Here is a 20234-nt window from a genome sequence, read left to right as displayed (position 1 = left end):
TGACATATACATAATTTTAGCTTCAGCTTTTAAAGCAAACACTATCAGATATCCATTCTAAAGTCCAACGAATTTGTGGTGCTATACACTCTGAGAAGTTGGGCATTATAGATTTTCCCCTGCACTTAATTAGAGGTAATAAGCTGCTTTTCAGATATATGTGATTTATTTCATACCTGGAATGTTTGTTGCTGAAAATGTCATATCCAGATAGATTTTCATTATTATTATCCATTTGCTTTTACTTATGCTTATTGTAGGTCACCTATTTGGGTGGTAGATACCAGAAAACAACAGAAAAGCAGCTAATAATAAAATTGAAAAAAAAAAGAAAAAAGAATGTAGAAAAAATAGACGCACATTGGGTTGTTTACAAATATCAAAAATGAATTTATTTTGCTATGTTTTATCTATTCACGCAGTCGACTGCCTTACTTTCAATAAAACAAACAGAAGGAAGAAGTGGACCAGCACATTGAGGCTCTTATCTATCTGGTTTTATGAAAGTGAATTCCTTTGAGCTGTTTTATGAGCGTGCAGTGCGCAGGCGCAGTGGAGAGGGGGCGCACCGGGGCATGGGAGAGGCTGCAGGGCGTTGCTAAAAACGCAGGGCTATAGATATTTAAGAAGGCGGGGTAAACTACACAAAACATGGACAGGAACAGAAAGCGTCGAGTGGCCAACTGAACCCTAACAACTGTACATTAAGAAAACAGGCAGAAAGGTAAGCTTAACACGAATTTCCTGAATCTGGGTGCCGTAGTTGCATTTTATTGAGGTGCGACGATAAACGGGCTGCTTTCGTCCGAACTTTCTTTACAGGAAGATTTTGAAGTTTATGGAGCGAATTTGAAAACTTCAAAACTATCTCCTGCTGCAAGAGCAACATTTGTTTCCAATTATTTTTTATTAAAAATTTTACGACCAAAATAAATGAAACAGTCATAACATGCAGAGTACATGTTTCCGGGGTTGTTTCCTTCTATGTCATGTCTGTTTTCATGCGCACCTCATAGATATGCCACGGATCGGATGTTAATTTTGATGACACTGAAACAATTAGGATTACCTTAGAGTTTGATTACTGGACATGTCCTCTTCCGGGACCCTTACTTATCTATGCGAGTTATATGTTTGCTTAAAAAAAATGAATTAACAAAAACGGCTTTAAAGCAGCTGCTCGCTGCAAAAGGAAGTTTTTTTTTGTTTTTTTTTTTTAACTTTGCAAGACCATTTTGCGCACTCTCATCTTTTGATTAGATAAAGATAACAATCTTTCTGGATACTCCCAGTGTCTGGTTTCTCTGCAGGTCTATTTTCTCCAAAGCATTTCATAGATATATCAGTTCACTGTAAGCAGTGTTTGGAATATGAGCTCTGCATGCAGAAATACGCCGGAGGCGGTCAGAGAGCTTATTCATTGCTCAGACTCCTCGTCACATTCATACAGTGTTTATGTGCATGCTGTCCCTGGATTTGCGGTGAGAAGGAGGATGGATGCCTGTTGGACTCAGACATGCATCAGCAGAAAAAGTAGTGTCATGCTGTATTTTGATTGGTGGGGGGAGGGGGGTTGGCCTTCAAGGATTTTAAGCTGCTCTCCACACAATAGTTCCTCCTCAAAACTATCTGTATCGTTGTATGTAGAAATACAGCTTCCTCTAATTACTCTTAACTGGTTTCAGAGTAGATGCCACTGGGGGGAAGGCAGAGTAGTTTATACAGTATTATACTGTCACAACACAGTGACATTTTTTTAATAAAAGTGACATAAATGTTACTATTTTATAAGGATGCACCGATCCACTTTTTACATTTCTGATGCCGATGCAGATATCTGAGGTTTAGTATCGACCGATACCGATCCGATACAGAAAAATATCGCTGAATGTTTCTTCTTTTTAAACGCGGGAATAAATGTACTGAATTGCTAATTTAGCTGACAAACTCTGCGCCAGTGCAGCACACTTAAAAACACTGATAAGCTTCACGAGCTTGGTCAAACATGTACGAAAACGACACAACTTTAATTTGTTCAGTCGTTAGATGAATAATAAAGAAACTGATGAGAGCAATTGGTTGACTGAATTGGTCCAACGTGTAAAGATAAACTGTAACAAATCTTCTTTAAAATGGTTCAAACAGTGCAATTAGGAATGCCGATTATAAAGCATGATGTCGTTCATGGAACAAAGCATAGAATTAGACTGGATAGATTCGTCCTGATACTGACATTTTTTTTCAATATTGGGGGGGAAAAACGGAGCAGGAGGTTCTTAAAGAGACAGAGGCCAATTTCAAGGCGTCGATTTGCTAATTAAAATTTCTGTTAAGTTATGTTTGATATACAGGATTTTTATTACAATTGTTCCTAGATTGTGCTATAACTTGGCACAACATGCCTGGACTGTATGTAACGCCGCCCCTTTAAGGTGAGGATAGATCCTTCTTTAGGGAAGAAGTGCCAAAAATCACTCAAAATGTGGCTGAATCTCTTCAATATTCCCTATATTTTACTAGGATCTCTGCTGAAATGTTGAAAATCATGGTTTGTGCTGTTTGGAGTGCAGCACGTGTTCGTCTTGACTTAACTGGGCCCACTAACTGAAAGTCCTTTGTTTATCTCCCAGTAGAAACCACAAACAATTTGGTTTCCTTGAGGGCGATTCATGTTTCTGCCCAGCTTTGTTTGACTCCAGTTGCATTCATGTGTTAATATGTCACCATCATGTTGTCATTTCCCATAAATCACACCCCGTGCACTGAGGTGTGACACTGTAGCTTTCATGGGAGAGGAAATAAAATATTCATGATATCCATATTTAACTTATGCAGGGCAGAGGTCATGTTGATAACATGCAGCGGATTTAAAATCTTCTGCATGTTCTAGTGTGGTCCTAAATATTATAATATTCCGATTTGTTCCTGATTTATTTTATTTTTTTCATTATCATTACTGTCATGTTTTAAAACGAACACACAGACGACCTCTTCTCTGCTCAGACAGCAGCACTGACATATCCTTTGCATATTAAACACTCAGCTGCTGCTGAAGAATGGCCTCAATTTTCAGCTCTGTTGTGTTTTCACATCTCTGCGCTGCTCGGGTGACATTTATGATTTGCATGATTAATTTAGGTTCTTGACACAGTTTTCAATAAAACATTTAGAATACTCAAGTGTATAGGGAACTCTATATGTCATATTGTTTTTTTTCTACATTTTAGACTGGGAGTATTTTAAATGGAGGTTTGTTTTTGTGAATCGTCCTGATTCGCATGGCAGAATGACGACCGTAAGACAAAGGGCAAACTTTTCCATCCTGCCTTTAAGTTGTATTTGCAGATAATATGTTGTCCTAAAAAAAATCCTTCCTCCTGGGCTCACGGTCTGCTGCATCCGCTGTAAAGAGTACTTATTCTGCTAAGTGTTGGTGTGTTATCACCTGAGCGCTGTAAGTGCTGTCCTATAGTCTTATGCGCTCTTAAATTATTTATGGATGACACACATAAAATAAACAGCATACCTGCTAGTACCGTCTACTGTAGGGACAGGAATGATACCACTGGACAGCTTGTAGCAGCTACCAGTCAGGATGGAAAAATCCCAGAGCCGATCTTTACTGAAACTAAAAACAGATGCCAGATTTTTCTTTTACTTGTTGTTGCGTTTAGAAATGCCGTTGCTTACTTTCAAATTGCACCAATAGGTCGTAGTAGTACCAAATATTTCTGCAGCGTTCTGGTGTTTACTGAATTCTTCAGACATTTTACATTCAGCATCTTTATGTCTATAGTACACTGGGAGTCAAGAGCTTGTAGGTCTACCCTTAAGAAGAAAAAAAACTTCACGTCTCTTGAAGTCATCATGGAGGAATTTTGTTGCTTTCTTTTACGACAGCGTTTTTTCACTCAAGTGAAGTTTGCAGACGCTCTTTTGATGCACCGCTCCCCATTAGTGCCTTTCAGTCAAGACAGAGTCTTTACCCTGGATTATAAAAGTTCTTTGTATTTATCAGACAGTCACTCTGCTGTATAGATGCCGTTATGTTTGTGAGCACTAATCCTGCAGGATGACTCAACTATGTTAGCCCACTTGACATTTTACCACTTGAATGCTTCAGTCTTTTGGCTAAAAAACAAGCTAAAATTATCAGGTTTTCATGCCTGATAAGTATGAGGTTTTCTGACAAACACAGTGCTGTGTATTATGACCGAACGCATTTACTTTCACCTCATTTCACCAAAGGGCATAGTCAATGCAACTTTGGGGATAACAATCCTCCTGAATACTTTCTGTAAAGTATATTCATTCTCATGGCTACCTTTCCAAACAAGCTACACTTGAGCTTTAACGCGTTACATAAGATATGTAAAGTCTGAGGTATAAGTCTTGCTTTTTTTGTGTGCCACAAATTTGTTAGCAACGTCTCAGTGAAGAATAATAAACTTTAAATGGTTTAGAAACAGATTTATAGCCTTTCCAAGATTGATAGCTAGGTGCGGTTGAACTCCTACTTATTGCTGTTTTCTTGTTCTCTGACACTGAATATCTTCTAGACCAGTAAACAATACAGATGGTCATTTAGCTGCATATAGTGAAAACTGCATTATTTTTGACTTACTGTCATAACAATTTCCTGTAATGTTTAAAATAGTATTTTTTTGCTGTTTGTTCCATGAGAGCATCAATAAATTTGAAAATCTAATAAATTTATGCAAATGCCTGCAGCTTAGTAATACAAAACACACTTCTTTCTGTGACTAGTGTGCTGAAGAAGCCAAATAAAATGGGTAACATTTGAATTTGTGGGGCTATGTTGGCAATTACCTAAAAAGATTTCAAAGAAGTTATAGTTTTTATCATTATTATAGAAGTATCATAAAATATGGTGATAAAATTTTAGTCTATTTCACCCACCTCTAGTAAACAATCCTGTCCTGATTTGTAAAAATTGCTTTCTTTCCATGAGTATAAGTGTAGCACTGATGCTAGCTGCTGTTTATTTCTACCAGCAGTTGTAGAGGAGGAGCGTTCTCCTCTCTGTTTGCACGTGAATCAGTCACTGAAGTGGGTCACTAAAGTGGGTGTGGCTCACAGTGAGCGGTGGAAACTGTTACAAAGTTGAAGAAGCTTTACATTAGCCAATGGTAGCTGCTTTAAGCTAAGCTGCTGCCTGTGCCTGCAAGGTAAATGTTGAAACAGGAAGAGGTGCTGGAGAGTTACAAAAAGAAACGAACCTGGTGTTAAAAATAAATGGCCGCCTCTCTTGTCGGCGGGTTTTCGGCAGCTCCAGTTCTGTCAAAATGTTCTGGAGCGCTTTTGACACTTCATGGTTCTGCTTGTTCGGAGACACTGAGAGAGCTTTTGCTTGTTCTGGTGCCATGCACAGTTCATTAAGTGCTACGCTTCACACAAAGCGCATCTCTAAGCCTCTCGCGCACTACGTCCACTCCCCACAGAGAGGCTGATCTAATTCTCAATGCAAGTCGTTTCTGACGTGTTTTTCCACGTTCAGCGCTGCTCCACAGGAGTAGCACAGATTTGCTTTTTGTGTGTCTTATGCCCTTATGGAATGCAAGCAGTGGTTAGCTGGAAAGTAAAAAAGCAAACTGATCGGACTTTAAAACAAACTAACAAAAAAAATCCCCATAGAAGCTGTTTTAGCTGCTGCCTTAGGAGACTTGTTTCTCTGCATTCTTTCTGAGCTCAGTTTCTGAAATTCTTGTGTGTTTTATTTACTTATTTATTTTTCTTATTCTAGGTTTTTCCCATCTGGCACTAAAGGGACAACCCGACACCCGGTCAACAAAATCCTGTCAACATACATCCTGTTGCTGCTCCTGTTCGCTGGGGTCTGATGTGAGGACGCCACGCCTCTCCCGTGAAAAGCCTTGTCAGTTCAGAGATCCTCTGTGGCTGCGCTTCAAGCAACTGCAATCCTCCACTCATCAATACTTAATAGCTTCCTAATGGCAACTTGTGGTTCCTTTTAATTTATGATTTGGGCTCAAAGCTATTACAGCGCCTCATCACATTTACACAAGTGCTTTTTATGAAAGGCTGTTGATGCAATAGATCACAGCTGCCTCCCGAATAACTGGTTGCTTATTGTCGCCTGATTTTTATTTTTAAACAACCGTCATAAAAAGAGTTATAGTCAGCCGTCAAGATGGTGGAGGCCCCCATTTATGCCACAGGCATGGCCGCCAAGCTCAGGAGTCAGTGGGATCGCGACAGCGGCCTCGGACAGAACGACAACGCGGTGAAGTTTCTGGGACAGGACTATGAGTCTCTCAAAGCACAGTGCCTCCGAAATGGGACGCTGTTCGAGGACAGTCTGTTCCCCTGCGCCGCATCGTCTCTGGGATTCAACGAGCTCGGCCCCAGATCCTCCAAGACCAGCGGCGTCCGCTGGATCAGACCCTCGGTAAGAAAGGGGGGTGTGTCTTTACTGTATTGTTGCAGATGCGTTAAGGGACGGGATGGTTATTAGTGCTGAATTTGAAGAATGTTGGAAATAGAGACACAAGTATGAGTGATGTTGCTTTTCTGAGGTGGTCAAAAGTCAACTCTGAGCTCAACAGTGTCTAAAAGAATTGCTTTCTCTCCTTCAACATTTTGTCACAGTACAACCGCAAGACTTAAAAATATATTAAATTCAATGAAAATGAAGCAAATGTATATCTGACAAATCCATTGAGTCAATACTTTGAACAACCACCTGTCACTGCTATTAGAGCTGCAAGTCATTTTTGAATATGTCTAATTTCTGCCAGTTCTTCCAATTTCAGAGATAAATGTCAGGCCTTTATGAATATCAATTTTCAGATTTTGCTTCAAATACTCATTTGGGTTAGATCTGGCGTGACACTACTCTAATAATAAACAATAACATTCTGGTTGAATATGGAGAGTCTGTAGACTTTTGCAGCCTTTAACCACTTTTCTTCCGAATTGTCCGTGAATTTATTTCCGTCCCCGTTACTTAATGCTGTTCTGTAGACGTACGAGGTCATCAGATGGATTAAAACTGAGATTAAGTTGCAAAAAGAGGAATTCTATACACTTACTTGGTAACTTCTGAATTCAAAACTTCTGAAGTCAGTTGTTGCATGGCAGACGTTTCAGGTTGCTATTGTGCTACATTGTGTCCAGTTATCACATAATGGCCCAATTGAAGACATTGAGAAATGTATGCGAATGAATAGGAAGGCTTTTTAGATGAGGTGGAATTATTGAGTAATGTAAGGAAATAACTGCTTTAATCTGTGCTTGCTCTGTTGCACAGTATGAACAATAACACTGTTACTGAAAAGCTTATTGTCCAATCCCAACCTCAACAAAAACAGAGATGTGAACAATTTCTTTTTGTGTGTGTGCGTGTGAGAGCAGATAATGACTTCGTAGGAGTTTTGCGAAGTCTTCCCCAGGATTATTTGATTACCTCCTGAAGCAAACTTTGCCCACAGTCCTGACTTTCATCTGTTGCCAGGCAACTACATGTTCAGAGCTGAGTGATTGGGGTTTCTTTCCTCCAGTTCATGAATTCTGCAGCGTTTTTCTCCTTGTTTTTTCCTCCTTTGCTCTGATTCTGCCTCCCGTCTCTGATTACACCAGAGCTCTCACTGTAGTCGAGTATTTCAAGAGAGCTCAGTGTGATCACAGAAGCCCTGAAGATGGCACGTTCGTCACCACTCCCTCTCCCCCCCACGAATCGTGACAATCTTTCAGTTTTACTGAGCAAAGGACTGTGATCCAATTCCCCCAGGGTCGTGATCGTCTTCGTGACTGCAGCCTTTTATCGCCTCCTGCAGCTTTTTGTTTCAGTAGGCTGACCAAGAGTTTATGTCCATAAATACGTCACGGATCTATCCAAGGCTGTCGTCTCTAAGGCGTATCATGAGCTCAACTTAACTTTAGTGTTCCTTAATGTGTTATATGGTCTGTAATAGTTACTCCGTGGTAACTGGGTCAAGGTCGTCACACATCGCCCCAAAAACAATTGGATGTGTGACGATGGTGTGTTTTCTTGTATCCTTGGGTGGGTTAAAAACCAGTGGTGTCGATCAATTTAAAAGATTTAAACAGATTAATCACACTCAAGCATTGTAGTTAATCATGATTAATCACTATGCTTAACTTGGTAAGCTTGGTGTGTAAAAAAAAAAAAAAAATGCAAGTTTAAAAAAAAATAATTTTATTGTCTCAAATCAAATATCTCAGCTTTCTAAGTTTTTATATTCAGTAAGGTTTAAAAGAAGTCATTTCAAATGTAAATTTAAAATGTTAGCTATAAACTGGTTGTGCTTCAGTGGATAATTCACCGTTGTAGTAAGTCGGCTACATTTTGCTTTTGGTTTTATCCAAATGTCCATCGCGGTGCAAAGCCAAATTTGTCCCCAACTCTCCTTGCTCATCGTTTCAGTTTCATTGGAGACTCTTCACGGCTGATGCAGTACAAGACCATGTAACGCGCTGCTTTGAACTCAAGAGGCTTTTGAGTCAAAAATAGGTCATACGATGAATCTGCATTATGTAATATTAACTCGTTAAACTTGTTAGATTAATCCCACGTGTTAAGATGTTAACGGTAACAGCAGCGGTAAAAGCAAACATTTTCCAAATCCAGCGTGTTTCACAACAGGCTAAAGTTGAAAGCTCAAAGGACATAGAGCAGTTTCTGGAATATTTCTAATAAATGTAATGTCTTAATACATTTATTGTTTTGCCTTTGTTTGTGTTCCTGTACAAAAACAGCTGATGTGCAGTTGAGGCTACTTTTCATGTTGTAGGCTACATGAATTTACGTGTTTAAAAAGGCAGCAAAACAATGATTTTATGTTATTTATTTATTTTTTTTACACTGTAATCATGAAGAAACCGCCTGTTTTGGCTTTGAATTGCGACTTGCAGGGTCATGAGAACAAGACGAGTTACTTTAAAAATGAGTTACTAAAGGCATGTCTGCGTTGTGTGTTCCCAACAGGAGTTGTGCAGGCGGCCGGAGTTCATTGTGGACGGAGCGACTCGCACAGACATCTGTCAGGGAGCCCTGGGTGAGTCCGAGTGGGACAGCCTGCAGCCGTTTCACACACGGCTGCAGATTTCTACGAAGAATAGTAGAAATCTGCCTTATTTCTCACTGTGTCAGATAAATATTCCTCTAAAAGATTCACGTCTCACGTTCAGGTGTACTTTCTATTGAAAATAAAAATAAAAGCACACAGTTACCTGCAGAGGTCCACAGTAAAGACAAGTCAGTACTATAACCTAGAGGTTCTTACTATGGGAAAGACAGGAAACGGTAACCAGAATTGATGGCAGCAATAATCCCATGAGTGACTCAAGGCATGGGGGTGTGGTTGTTCCTCTCTGGATTGCTGGCAAGTTATTGTGTTTTTTTTTTTTTTTTTTTTATCTGTTGCAACTTGTTTCCCCCCTACATCTGTAGCGTGAGAGTTTAAATTAGCTGCACCAGCACCAGTTGTGTTTTTGTTCTTTTTTTCTTTTAAATCTGTGTTATCTGCTCCCTTAACGTAGAAACTAACCAGCCCCACGTGAAATTTTGCTTTGCAGAATTTCAAGCTCCCTGTCGGTCAATGTTTATCTATTGCATGTCAAATATGGAGTTTGTTTTCTCTTCTTTTAGCGAGGACATGCATGAAAAACTTCAGTTTTCATCAGGGCTTCCACTTCATTCAGAACCAGAAATGACTGAAATCTATACTTTTTCCAAAATATTTTGTATTTTTAGATTTTTTTTCCTTCCTTCCCCTTTATATTCTTTTACTTTTTCAACTGTTGCATCAATTTCTCCTTTCTCTTTCTAGTTTCCTTCCTCCTTCCCTCCGGTGTGTACCCTTCCTCTTTTTTTATTTCCTCCTGTTATTCCTTGCTCTTATTTACTTCCTGTAGTGTTTGCCTCTCCTTCCTTCCTCTTTTATTATCTTGTTCCTTATTTCCTTTTTCTAGTGTTTGTCCTTCCTCCAAGTTTTACTTTTTGCTTGTTCGATATACAAAAATTCAGAGTGGTTTGCATTGTGTAATTTAAAACCTTATAAAGTGACTTTATAAAGTGAGGGATACTTGCTTTTTATATTTAGACTTACTAACCGTAACAGTGGCTTATCAAACAGCTGTGAACACCACCAGGTGATGTTTCTGACCACGGTCCTGACTGGGCTGATGTGATCTGAATCACCTGCCCTTCAGACAGCATGTTACAGAAACGGATCTTCCCCATTTTAACTTTGAACTGACACACGCAGCTCAGACTTCATCTAATCATCATGTATATTTCAGTGGGGTTTTTTGTGTGTTTTTTTTAAGTGTTGACGTCCCCCTGCCAATGTCTTTAAAAGGTCAGGCCGTGTGAGACACGACGCCGACCATTTCCTGATGATGCTGTTTCATTAAATCCCCTTTCAACAGAAACTTCATCGCAAAATTATTACCACAAAAATGTCTCTACTTGGAACACATTAATAATGAATCACAGAAACTTTAAGAGCTGCTGTTTTCTTTTCCAATGCCAGGGTAGTGTTGTGCATCGATCACTGATTCTTTGTTGAATAAAAGGAAAATATTACCAGCACAGCTTGTTATTTCTACATGAACTGCTCTTGGTTTTAAAAAAAAAGAAATGCAATCAAGTTGTAGATTTAACTCCAGCTACAGGAAAGCAAATGGAGACGCTAGTCGAGGTATGTGATGCTGATGTGAAAAGGTGTTTGAAGTCCAGCTAGTAGCTTATGTTTAAAAAGAAAAGCTCTTCTTTGGCATGCTGGAGGCTGAATAAAAGCTTGAGCTTGGCATGTGTGGCGACATGAAAAGTGTCTGTGAGGGTTTTCTTTCTCTTGAACTACAAAAACTGTTGCATGACGACTGAGCAGAAGTGGCTTCTGTAGCCGAAGCCACAGTGTGATTCTTGCTAATGCTTCCAGTGCTAATTTGGAGCACAGAACCATTGCTATTTATAGAAAGTTTGTTTTTTGTTTAGTAATTCTGCAGTGACTCACAAATTTATTCACACACCCTTAATGTTTCAGATTAGAATCAAAGTATTTCTAGCATATATGTACAGAGTGCATTCACAGCCAAGTTTTTGTTTGAATTAGCTACTTCTACATCATCCAGTTCAACAAGCTGCTTTCAGGAATCCTCTAATTTATGAATTACCTGGAAAGAAAAACAACAACTGTTGGATGCTGTAAAAGAATTGTCACATACTGTCCAGTGATACCACAACCAGAAATGTACAGATACAATGAACTGGTTAAGATTAAATCATATTTAACTCAAAGACTTGCAGGAAGAAATGCAGCTAAAGGTGTGTCTGCAATTTTATGATACAAAGGCAGGCCTGTCACAATAAACATTAAATCAATTAATCACATAATGAATTTAAATGATCTCAATAATTCCCATGTGCTTGTTTTATCGTTTTTCTTTTTTTTTCTACCAAAATCGGTCTTCAGTTTGACTCAACTTCCCTTTTCTGAAGGACAATTTTGTTTCTAGAATCTTCAAGATTCATCTTATTTTCTGTTTTGTTTATTTATTTTGGATATTTAAAATGTCCTTAATGTTCATTAGAATTTATAGCTTATTGATCTTGGAGAATGTGTTCTTGTGTTATCGTGCCGTCATCATTATATTACTTGATGGTGGTTTCAAAACATTATTATCGTTTGTCGCAATGACTTCTGGGACGATTCATCGCCTATTAAAATTTGCAATCATTCAGAGGCGGCTGAATGCAACAAGGACAAAACTCTTTTCAGAATTTTCATTGTAAAACATTTATGAAGACTGTAGTTTTCTTCCTATTTCCTGGTTATGCACTACTTTGTCAATCTAGCACAAAAAAAAGAGAATTTTGTGGTTGTAATAAAACGTGAGCGCAATCCACAAATATGCTTTTAGAAGTTCTTAAAGACTTGATGTTGAACTGAGCCACTAGAGTATGAGCTGTATCTACCACTGGAGGAAGTTGAATTAATAATTTTTTTTTGATGTTGTCGGTTTGCATCTGCAGGAGACTGCTGGCTGCTGGCGGCCATCGCCTCGCTGACCCTGAACGATAACCTCCTCCACAGGGTGGTTCCTCATGGACAGAGCTTTCATCAGGGATATGCTGGCATCTTTCACTTTCAGGTAACGGCTCCACCTCCTGTGTTTACATAAAGAGCGTAGACGACCTCTCCGTTTGTCTGTCGCAGGCCTGTCTTAATGTGTGATCGATCTTTTCCTGTATACCTTCAGGGCAACACAGGAATATTTTGCCACCTACAGCTTTCCCTGTTTCCATGTTCTGCTCTGCAGATTTTCTATTTTAAGACTCGCTTTTCTCCTGCTGGGATTAAAATACTAGGCAGGATAAATGTGGGAACAATTCTGACAGAAACCGTAAAAGAATATTTACGTCTCCCACATTTTACTGAAGGTTTTAAATGTCTGCGATCAGAACGTGCAGCATAATTCCCAGAAGTCATGGGAGCGTCTTCGGTTTTGAAGGCGGTGGATGACTCAGCCGGTATTCCCTGCTTGGCGGAGCTCGTCAAAACTCCAGTTTAAGCTTTTCACGGAAAGATTTGCCAGGCAGGTACGATGGCTTCCAGGAAATCCTGAGGTTGTGAAAGATGTTTCATATTCTTCACAACAGGATTAGCGCTTCTTCTGCAGTTGCAGAAATCCAGGCATGTTGAAAACTGTCCCAGAGGTCATAGGTCAAACCCGATTTAAGTGTGAAAGCAGCCAGGATGCTACGACTCCCTTAAATGCAAATCTTTTTTTTCATTTTTTTATTTTTTGTTTCTGAGCTGTATTTCAGCAAGATTATCTTGAGCATGCCGCAGCTTTTACACTCGTTGGCACTTGTGGTAACTATATCTTAAAATCATTGACATGAATTCATATGCTACAGTAGCAGAATGTGACTCTACATATCATCAATAAAATCAAACCTTTAACTTGCATCCATTTACTAAATGAGGGGAAAATCCCAAATAAGGAAATTATTGTTTTTATCTAAATAATCAGTGTCATACTTATTAGCAACGCTAACAATCCTTTTAAAGAATATTTACATGAACGCTGAACTTTTCTTGTCATTGAAACACCCAAAAGCTTTAGTAAGTGATGTAATTTTTTTTATGTTTCTCTGTGCTAAATAAGTGGCAACAATCAATAGTGTGACACTGAGTTAAATAACTTTGAGTGAAACTGTAATCTACTCAAAGGAACGATGTAAGTTCACAGCAAGCAAAGAGGAAGTTGGTGAAGGAACCGAGTCGTTTGAGTTGTCTAACCGGACGGCATTGATTTTTTTAAATCTCAGGGGTTTTGAGTTTCCAGAATGTTTTTAAATTGGTGTGTATTAGAGATTGTTTGACTTTGTGGCCGTGTTCTGCTTGAATTGTTCAGAGCCATGCTGATGTACTGTTCTCCTTGACGCAGCAAGCAAAATAGCACAGAACTGTCTCGAACATTTTTGCTAAGAATTTTTTTTTTAGTCCATTTTAATTGGACAGACTTTTTTTTTATTTCAGAAAATGTCTATAAAGTTGGATATTTGCCTACACTTACCCATATTTACAGTCTAAATCAGGCTTAAAAACATTAAAAGAACTGAAACTGTAAGTAATTTAGTATGAGAAGATTCTATTGCTGTAAAGACTGATTTTTACTTTTTTTTTCACTGACAATATTAATAAGCCAGCAGACCAGCTGGTCTGGGGAGAGGTCATCCTGGGAACACTGTCTGCTCCCCATTAGCTTAAGCTAGCATGACAGTTCCCAGACTTATTTTTAGCATGTCTGGGGTCTCCATAAACTCTTTTGGGAGTTTATAGAGATCTAACTTACTGGTGAAAGGGTAATGGTGTCTTGTGTGTGCTCTGTGTATTACAACTAGGCCTGTATGCAACTTTTCAAGGTTTATTGTACATTTTCACACCAGTTGCAGCATGAATCGTGAGAATCGCGGTTAGAGGTACGTGTTGCTCTCAAGATCATTGAAGTAGTGGTGGTGTTTCCTCCTCCGCAGCAAGATTGAAATCGGTAGCTGTTCAGAAAAGTCCCACATGAATGAGAAGAATTCAACAGAGCCATTCAAGCACAGAGGTGATGATTCTCGTGGCCGTAGCAGAGTGGTACGACTGTCAGGACGGCTGCAGGGGAAGAAAACTATTGAGCAACAGCTACATTTTAGCTTTAATTTTAAAATATATTTTCTTTGTTCAGTCACAGAGAACCAGCACCCCTCCCGACCCCATTAAGGGACAAGGGTGCAAGAAAATGAATGGATGGATGGACAGTCACAGAGAACGTGGGAAAGTGTTTATCCTCGTGTGAAGACTCCTTTAGAGCATCTTCAGTTACCTCAGATTTTCTTTTTATTGATTGAACACGGCGGGCAAATCTTTCCATCAATCTCTACATGCTCAGAAGAAGACGCAACTCTCATTGAGTCTTTTAGCAGCTTTGATTAATTAAACCACTGAGGACACTCCTGTTGTTTCTAGGCATTACAATTACAGTGTGTAGATCAAAAATACATTTTAATGGATGTTTAGTGATTTCTCAGAATTTATTCTTTGGAATAGTTGGTGGGAAAATCTAACAGCATACTAAACTTTATAGGCTGAAATCTCACGTCTGTTGTTATTATATATGATGAGATGACTACTTGTCTCATGAGAAATTTTATAACCTAATTTTGAATGTTGAAAGATCTGAGAGAGAAGCAGGATCTGCCGGGATGCCTAACAAACCAACCCGAACCGCAAGGAACGTTGAACAGAAGAATAAAAGGACGAGTTTTTCTTCTTCTGTTGTTACTCAGGCGTTCAGTTGGAACAATCGCTCTCTGGAGGATCGGTGGCGCTGTGCCCCACTGCGGATCTGGCCGCACACGGGTCACTCCTACGAAGGGAAGCTGATCCAGGCTCTGCTGGTTTTTAGACTCCTCCATTTGGAGTGGGAGATCAGTTATTAATGCAAACATTAGGTGTTTGTTTAAAATCACCAACACCTGTCTGAGATCTGTGAGAAATATAAGTATGAAATGGTGATTCAGCAAGCCTTACTGAAAAATAAACAAGTTAGTGCAGCGAACAGTTGTAACAAGAACAACTGTATTTGCAGGGTTTTTATTTTAATTTATTTTTTTTAGGATGTGGTTTAATCTGTGAAAGAGAAACCATAAAAGCACATTTCCGAATTGTTCTCAGAGTGTGATCTGAACCTGTCGACCAACTTTATTATTATTATTTTTTTTTTGCTCGTTTTATCAAGACAGATCTAAGAGTTTAAAACGCAGCTTTTATGTCTCTGCCTTCTATTTTTACTTTCCAAAATCACTGAAGATAAGCAGCCTCTCTCTTCCACACCCAGTCAGACAGACAGTGATAAATATCACCTGTATTTAAATTGCTGTTCCATACATAATATAAACTGTTAACCTGAACTCCTACCGGATCTTTCAAGCTGACCCCTCTCTCTCTCTCTTTCTCTCTCTCTCTCTCTCTCTCTCTCTCTCTCTGACCTGGTCGTGCTGCTTTGCAACATGACCAGGTCGTGTTTAATGACCCGGGTCATAAAACAGATTCTTTGCAACACAATTAAAGAATCTGTTCTGCGATTATACATGGATGCAGCCGTTGGGAGGTGGCTGCTGCTTATCAGTTGAACTTTGCTTTATTGTGTGCAACAACAAATGCATGTAAACTGAAACAAGAAGGCATCTGTAGCACTGACACAGATCTGGGCTTGGTCTTATCTTATCTCCAGAAAGCTAACAGGAAGCGTACACACGGTCAGTCCAACATGGAGTGTTATTACAGCGGAGGTTTACTCTGTCTCCATATGTAAGATATGACTGGTTCCCTTGTCTGACAGATTATTTGAATAAACCTGTGGGGTTTTTTTTTATTATTATTTGCATGTTTTATAACTAATGATTGTAACCACAGCCTGTACTAGAGGAGTTATTTTGCAAATGGAGTCATTAAGAAACACAGTTGACCAAGCAAGACATAAATATCTGGTTTTAGTCACAGGAGTTGCTTTGCTTCACTTTTGTGCTGAAAAGTGCTTAGAAGTGCTGCAAATTTGACTCTTTAAAAAAACAATAACACTTTTGTCAGTTTTGTTTTTAAGAGTCAAAGTCAGAAATGAAAGTTCACAAACTCCCAGATAAATAAAGGTTGACCAGATTTAAACTGTGGGTTTGCACTTTGTGATGATTTTGCATCAAATCGGAAGTGATTTTAAGACGCTAACTGAGAGCAAAGCAGAGGCAGTGTGATTGCTTGGCCTATTCTGAAATAAAAAACTGACACAAACCGCATTTTTAGAAAGAGGTTTCTCACCGTAACTGTAATGTTCTGTACATTACGCCAACGTTCGGCTGACAAAAATACCTTTTAAAATTATGACCAAAAAATTGATCTTGCTCTTTTGGGAGCCTTCAAATGTCTTTTTGCAACATTTAACTTGCTTTAGCTGTTGTTTTTAAAAACAAAAGGCATCCATCCATCTTCCCAGCTTAGTTCACAGCCACAACATACAAAGAAGATTATCACCAGATGATCTCTACTTGATTATGACTGTCTTAGCAATGTTTCATGGTACTGAATGCAAAATAAATGTTCTCCTCTTCTCCTGCCTAATACCCTTTGCCAATACGATCCCTCTTATTTGGAAGGCGTCTTTGTGGCTTATGTTTTACTACAAGATTAAGTAAATGTCAGGAAGAGTCTGCTGGAGAAAACTATTACTTTATGTGAGGTTAATCAAATGACATAAAGTGTCTGTTCAGGTCTTCTTAACATGACACTGAGTGTGAAGGTTAATTTGGATCCCCAGCTACATGAGAGCATACACACTTACACAGCTACATTACATTCAATGTATTTTTTTCCCCCTTAAATATTTGAGTTTTGACTTTAAGTAAGAAGTTGTAGCTGCTGATTTTGAAGTTATTCCTCTTTAAGAACTATTATACACCAGAATAATTAAAAATAAAGTACCTAGAACGGTCCAAACGTAGCAACAAGGCTGCTTCAGTCGTTATTTTGATCCGTATTCAAACTGCTTCAGACAAAGTTGTGTCTCTTATGTCTTTATTTCTGAATTTGTTTCTCTGGCCATTTGTCCCTGAAGTACCAAAAGAGGTTTATTTTACACTTTGAAGAATCTACAAAAACATGCCTCCATAAGACTGTCTTCTGCCTCTTTAGACATGTTCTCTTAAAGTCTTACTCTTCACAACTTACTCTTCACAAAAAAAAATAAAAATGAGACGGAGAAAATCTGGTTGTAGCTTTTGTAATGACTCCACCCTCTCAGCTCGCTGGGTCACTGAGCCCTTTCAAGATAATTTGACGTTTGATCCAGCGGGCGTTTTGCCAGCTGAGGGGAACAGAGCTGTCCCGATGGAGGGACGACACACTCGCTCATCGGTCGCGCATAGCGTGCACAGTCATGGAGATTATGTCGAACGCACAAATAAAACAGAGATCCGTCAGGGATCCCTTCCATCAGCCCGTTCAGTCATGAAAACCGTCGGAGCAGAAACGAGTAGACAAACAACCCAGCTGTCTCTGCACATTCCCGACGTGAGGCTCACACGGTGCAGACAAACGTATAAAACAAGGTGGTAGTCCTTAACACTTCAAAATGAGTTTCAAATGTAGTTTTGAATGGTCAGAAAAAGATGAATTTCTTTTTTCCCCTGCTATGCGGTTGTCTCATGCGGCAGAAACATCAATAAAAATCATCACGATGTGGCTCACAGCTGCTATTTTACACCTCTGGGACCAGACAGTGGTGCACTGCAGAAACATGTACTCCTGTTTCTGTTTGCTGCTTTACTAGAGTGAGAGGGAATAATGCTCCAACTTGCTCAAAATATCCTGCAAATGCATGTTGTGCTAAATCTAAAAACGGGAAAGCTGAACACACCATGTGAATGCAAAAAAAGAGAAAAGCTTCATGTTTTGTAAAACCTGCTCTACTTCCATAATCCTTTCTTTAGACTTGTGCTGTATTTGTTAGCTGGTCTTTGCTTTCCTGTGCATTTGCGCGCTTTTAGATCTGTTTTGGATTTCCCTTGTTGTGTATGTTTGGATCCCTTAAGCCTGTGGATAAATTACCCTGAACTGAATGAGTCAGCCCAAAATGTTACGAGTCCAAGCTGCGGGGAGTTGTAATCTGTTTTTTTCAGTGAGAAGGCATAAAGAGGGAAAGAAAAAATCTGAAAAAAAGGGAGACTCGGTCAGAAACAAAAATTCAGACACTGGAATTCGTTAAGACATTTGCAGCAATGCTTTTTTTGCGCCTGGGAACGCCTATTGTTGAATAGTTTTGAGGTTTTTCTCAGGCTCAGACGCTAAAGTTCCTGCAAGTCACGACATTGATCTGGTCAGAGTTCGTTTTTTTTTTTTTCTCACAGCGTCTAAAGGTGGCGTTCACACTTAGCTGTTCAAGTCTGAAACTGTGCAAGTCTGAGTCTCCGGTGGGCCGTATTGTGGCACGGCTTCTCCCAGAAGTGGGCTCGGCTTTGCAGGCAGGTATTGGAAAGTTTCTGCTGCACATTAAAAACAGATGCTGACCAACAAAAGTGCCCTAAATGCTCCTGGATGCAACATGATGCTAGTGCGCACTCATTAGCTCTGTGGTTAAACTAAAACGACAGTTCTCCAACCTTCTTCCTCTTTTCTTTGTCTCTTCCATTGGCCTGAGCCACAAATGGAGTTTCTTTTTTGCTGGAAATGCTCCCGTTGCGTTCAATTACTGCCTTACGGTTTCTGTACGTGACTTTTCATTTGAGACTTTTTAGCACAAGTCTGAATTTATAGCTATATTTAGCACGCTAGCATATCCAGTTCAGTCATAGATCAAGATGGCCTGCTACCTTGTTCTGACACAATAAAAACTTCCACAGTAGAAGTGTTACAACTTTGAAATGCTATATTTGGTCCACAGATGTCAAACGTGTGCTGTTCAGATGTCAACACAGTGCTGACTTTACTTTATCTTATTCCGAGGTGTGTAGATGTCCGCACTGATAAATGACACACCTCTGCATGACAAATGCTCGAAGTGACTTTGGCTTCTTTGCTTTCTTATGAATTCAGGAAATAGTTTTTTTGTTCCAGTTGGGAAACTCATTGCATTGAACTTCAATACCCAAATTGTCCATTGATTTTTTTAAATTTTAATTAGGAAAATTTGTTAATAAAAGGCGAATATGTTCTGACAGCAGAAGTGGCTTGCTCCCTCCAGTTGTTGCTGAACATTTTATTTTTGCACCATTCCTCGTATTATGATGGTGGCACATCAAAAATGATGTGCAAAGCTGACTAATGCGACAGAACAAAGCCCCCTTAATTTCTTTTTATGTCCATGTAAGGTGTTTTTCAATGCTTGGTCATATATGGCAAGAAAGGAACAAGTCTGACGCCAGCCTAACCTTTTACTTCAGTTAGCTGCTACAAAGGAGGATGTATGTGCTGCTGACCCCTGGGGGTTTGTAGAGGTGTAGATTTAGCACTTCAAGCTTGTTTGGAATGTTAAAAGGAAAATCTTGTCTGAAAAAAAAACTCCCAAGCCATCAAATTTACAGGAGACAAAAATTGGGCTTACTGAAATGCAGTTTTTGCTGGAAACCTTTTTTTTTATTATTTCTATGTCAAGCTGTGTTGTTTTCAGCTTTTTACTAGAGAAATTTCTCACTTCTCATGTTTGTTGGGGCTTTTTTCTTTGTAGTTTTGTTTTTACTTACTTTCATTTGGATACATGTTGGTGTATAATGACCAGCAGGATTCTAATCTGACTTGGATAGGATTTCTTTTTTTCTTTTTTTTGGTGAGTTGGTTTTTGTAGCTCCTTATCGAGTCTGCGGTAATTTACACTACGGTGAGACAGTCTTGCAGGCTTCAGTTCTGATTTGCACCCATATGCTAATCTAGCCAGCCGCTGAAGAGAACCTTGAAATGAATTGGTGAAATTCCAGACATCGCTTTTATGTTTCTATGTTTCTGCAGTAAATCTGAAACAAATAATTTAACCTCGACAATTGGTCTTGTTGAGGATGATTTTAATTTGGCTATGTCACAACAACAAATACAGTCGAGCAGAATGGCTTGGATCTGCATCACACTGCCCCCTGCTGGACACCAATCATTGAATCAGATCTAATTTCCTAGAAGTGAACCTATTTGCAT

The 20234-nt window shown here is 39.2% G+C and overlaps 1 protein-coding gene across 1 annotated transcript in view; it reads left to right on the top strand.

Annotated features, from left to right (window-relative positions):
• The first annotated feature begins 586 nt into the window (after positions 1-586).
• The window catches only part of capn1 (calpain 1), a 31149-nt gene continuing 11501 nt past the window's right edge, over positions 587-20234 (top strand). Inside the window, exons 1-4 of the mRNA XM_008427895.2 lie at positions 587-724; positions 5765-6430; positions 8990-9059; positions 12041-12159. Of these exons, the coding sequence (XP_008426117.1) occupies positions 6173-6430; positions 8990-9059; positions 12041-12159 (447 nt within the window). The 5' untranslated portion in view covers positions 587-724; positions 5765-6172. The remainder of the gene's footprint in view (positions 725-5764; positions 6431-8989; positions 9060-12040; positions 12160-20234) is intronic.

The sequence above is a fragment of the Poecilia reticulata genome, linkage group LG14, assembly GCF_000633615.1.
Source record: "Poecilia reticulata strain Guanapo linkage group LG14, Guppy_female_1.0+MT, whole genome shotgun sequence".
In the NCBI taxonomy this organism is placed as follows: domain Eukaryota; kingdom Metazoa; phylum Chordata; class Actinopteri; order Cyprinodontiformes; family Poeciliidae; genus Poecilia; species Poecilia reticulata.
Note: the sequence above shows the minus strand (reverse complement) of the source record. Positions and strands in the feature narration are given on the sequence as shown.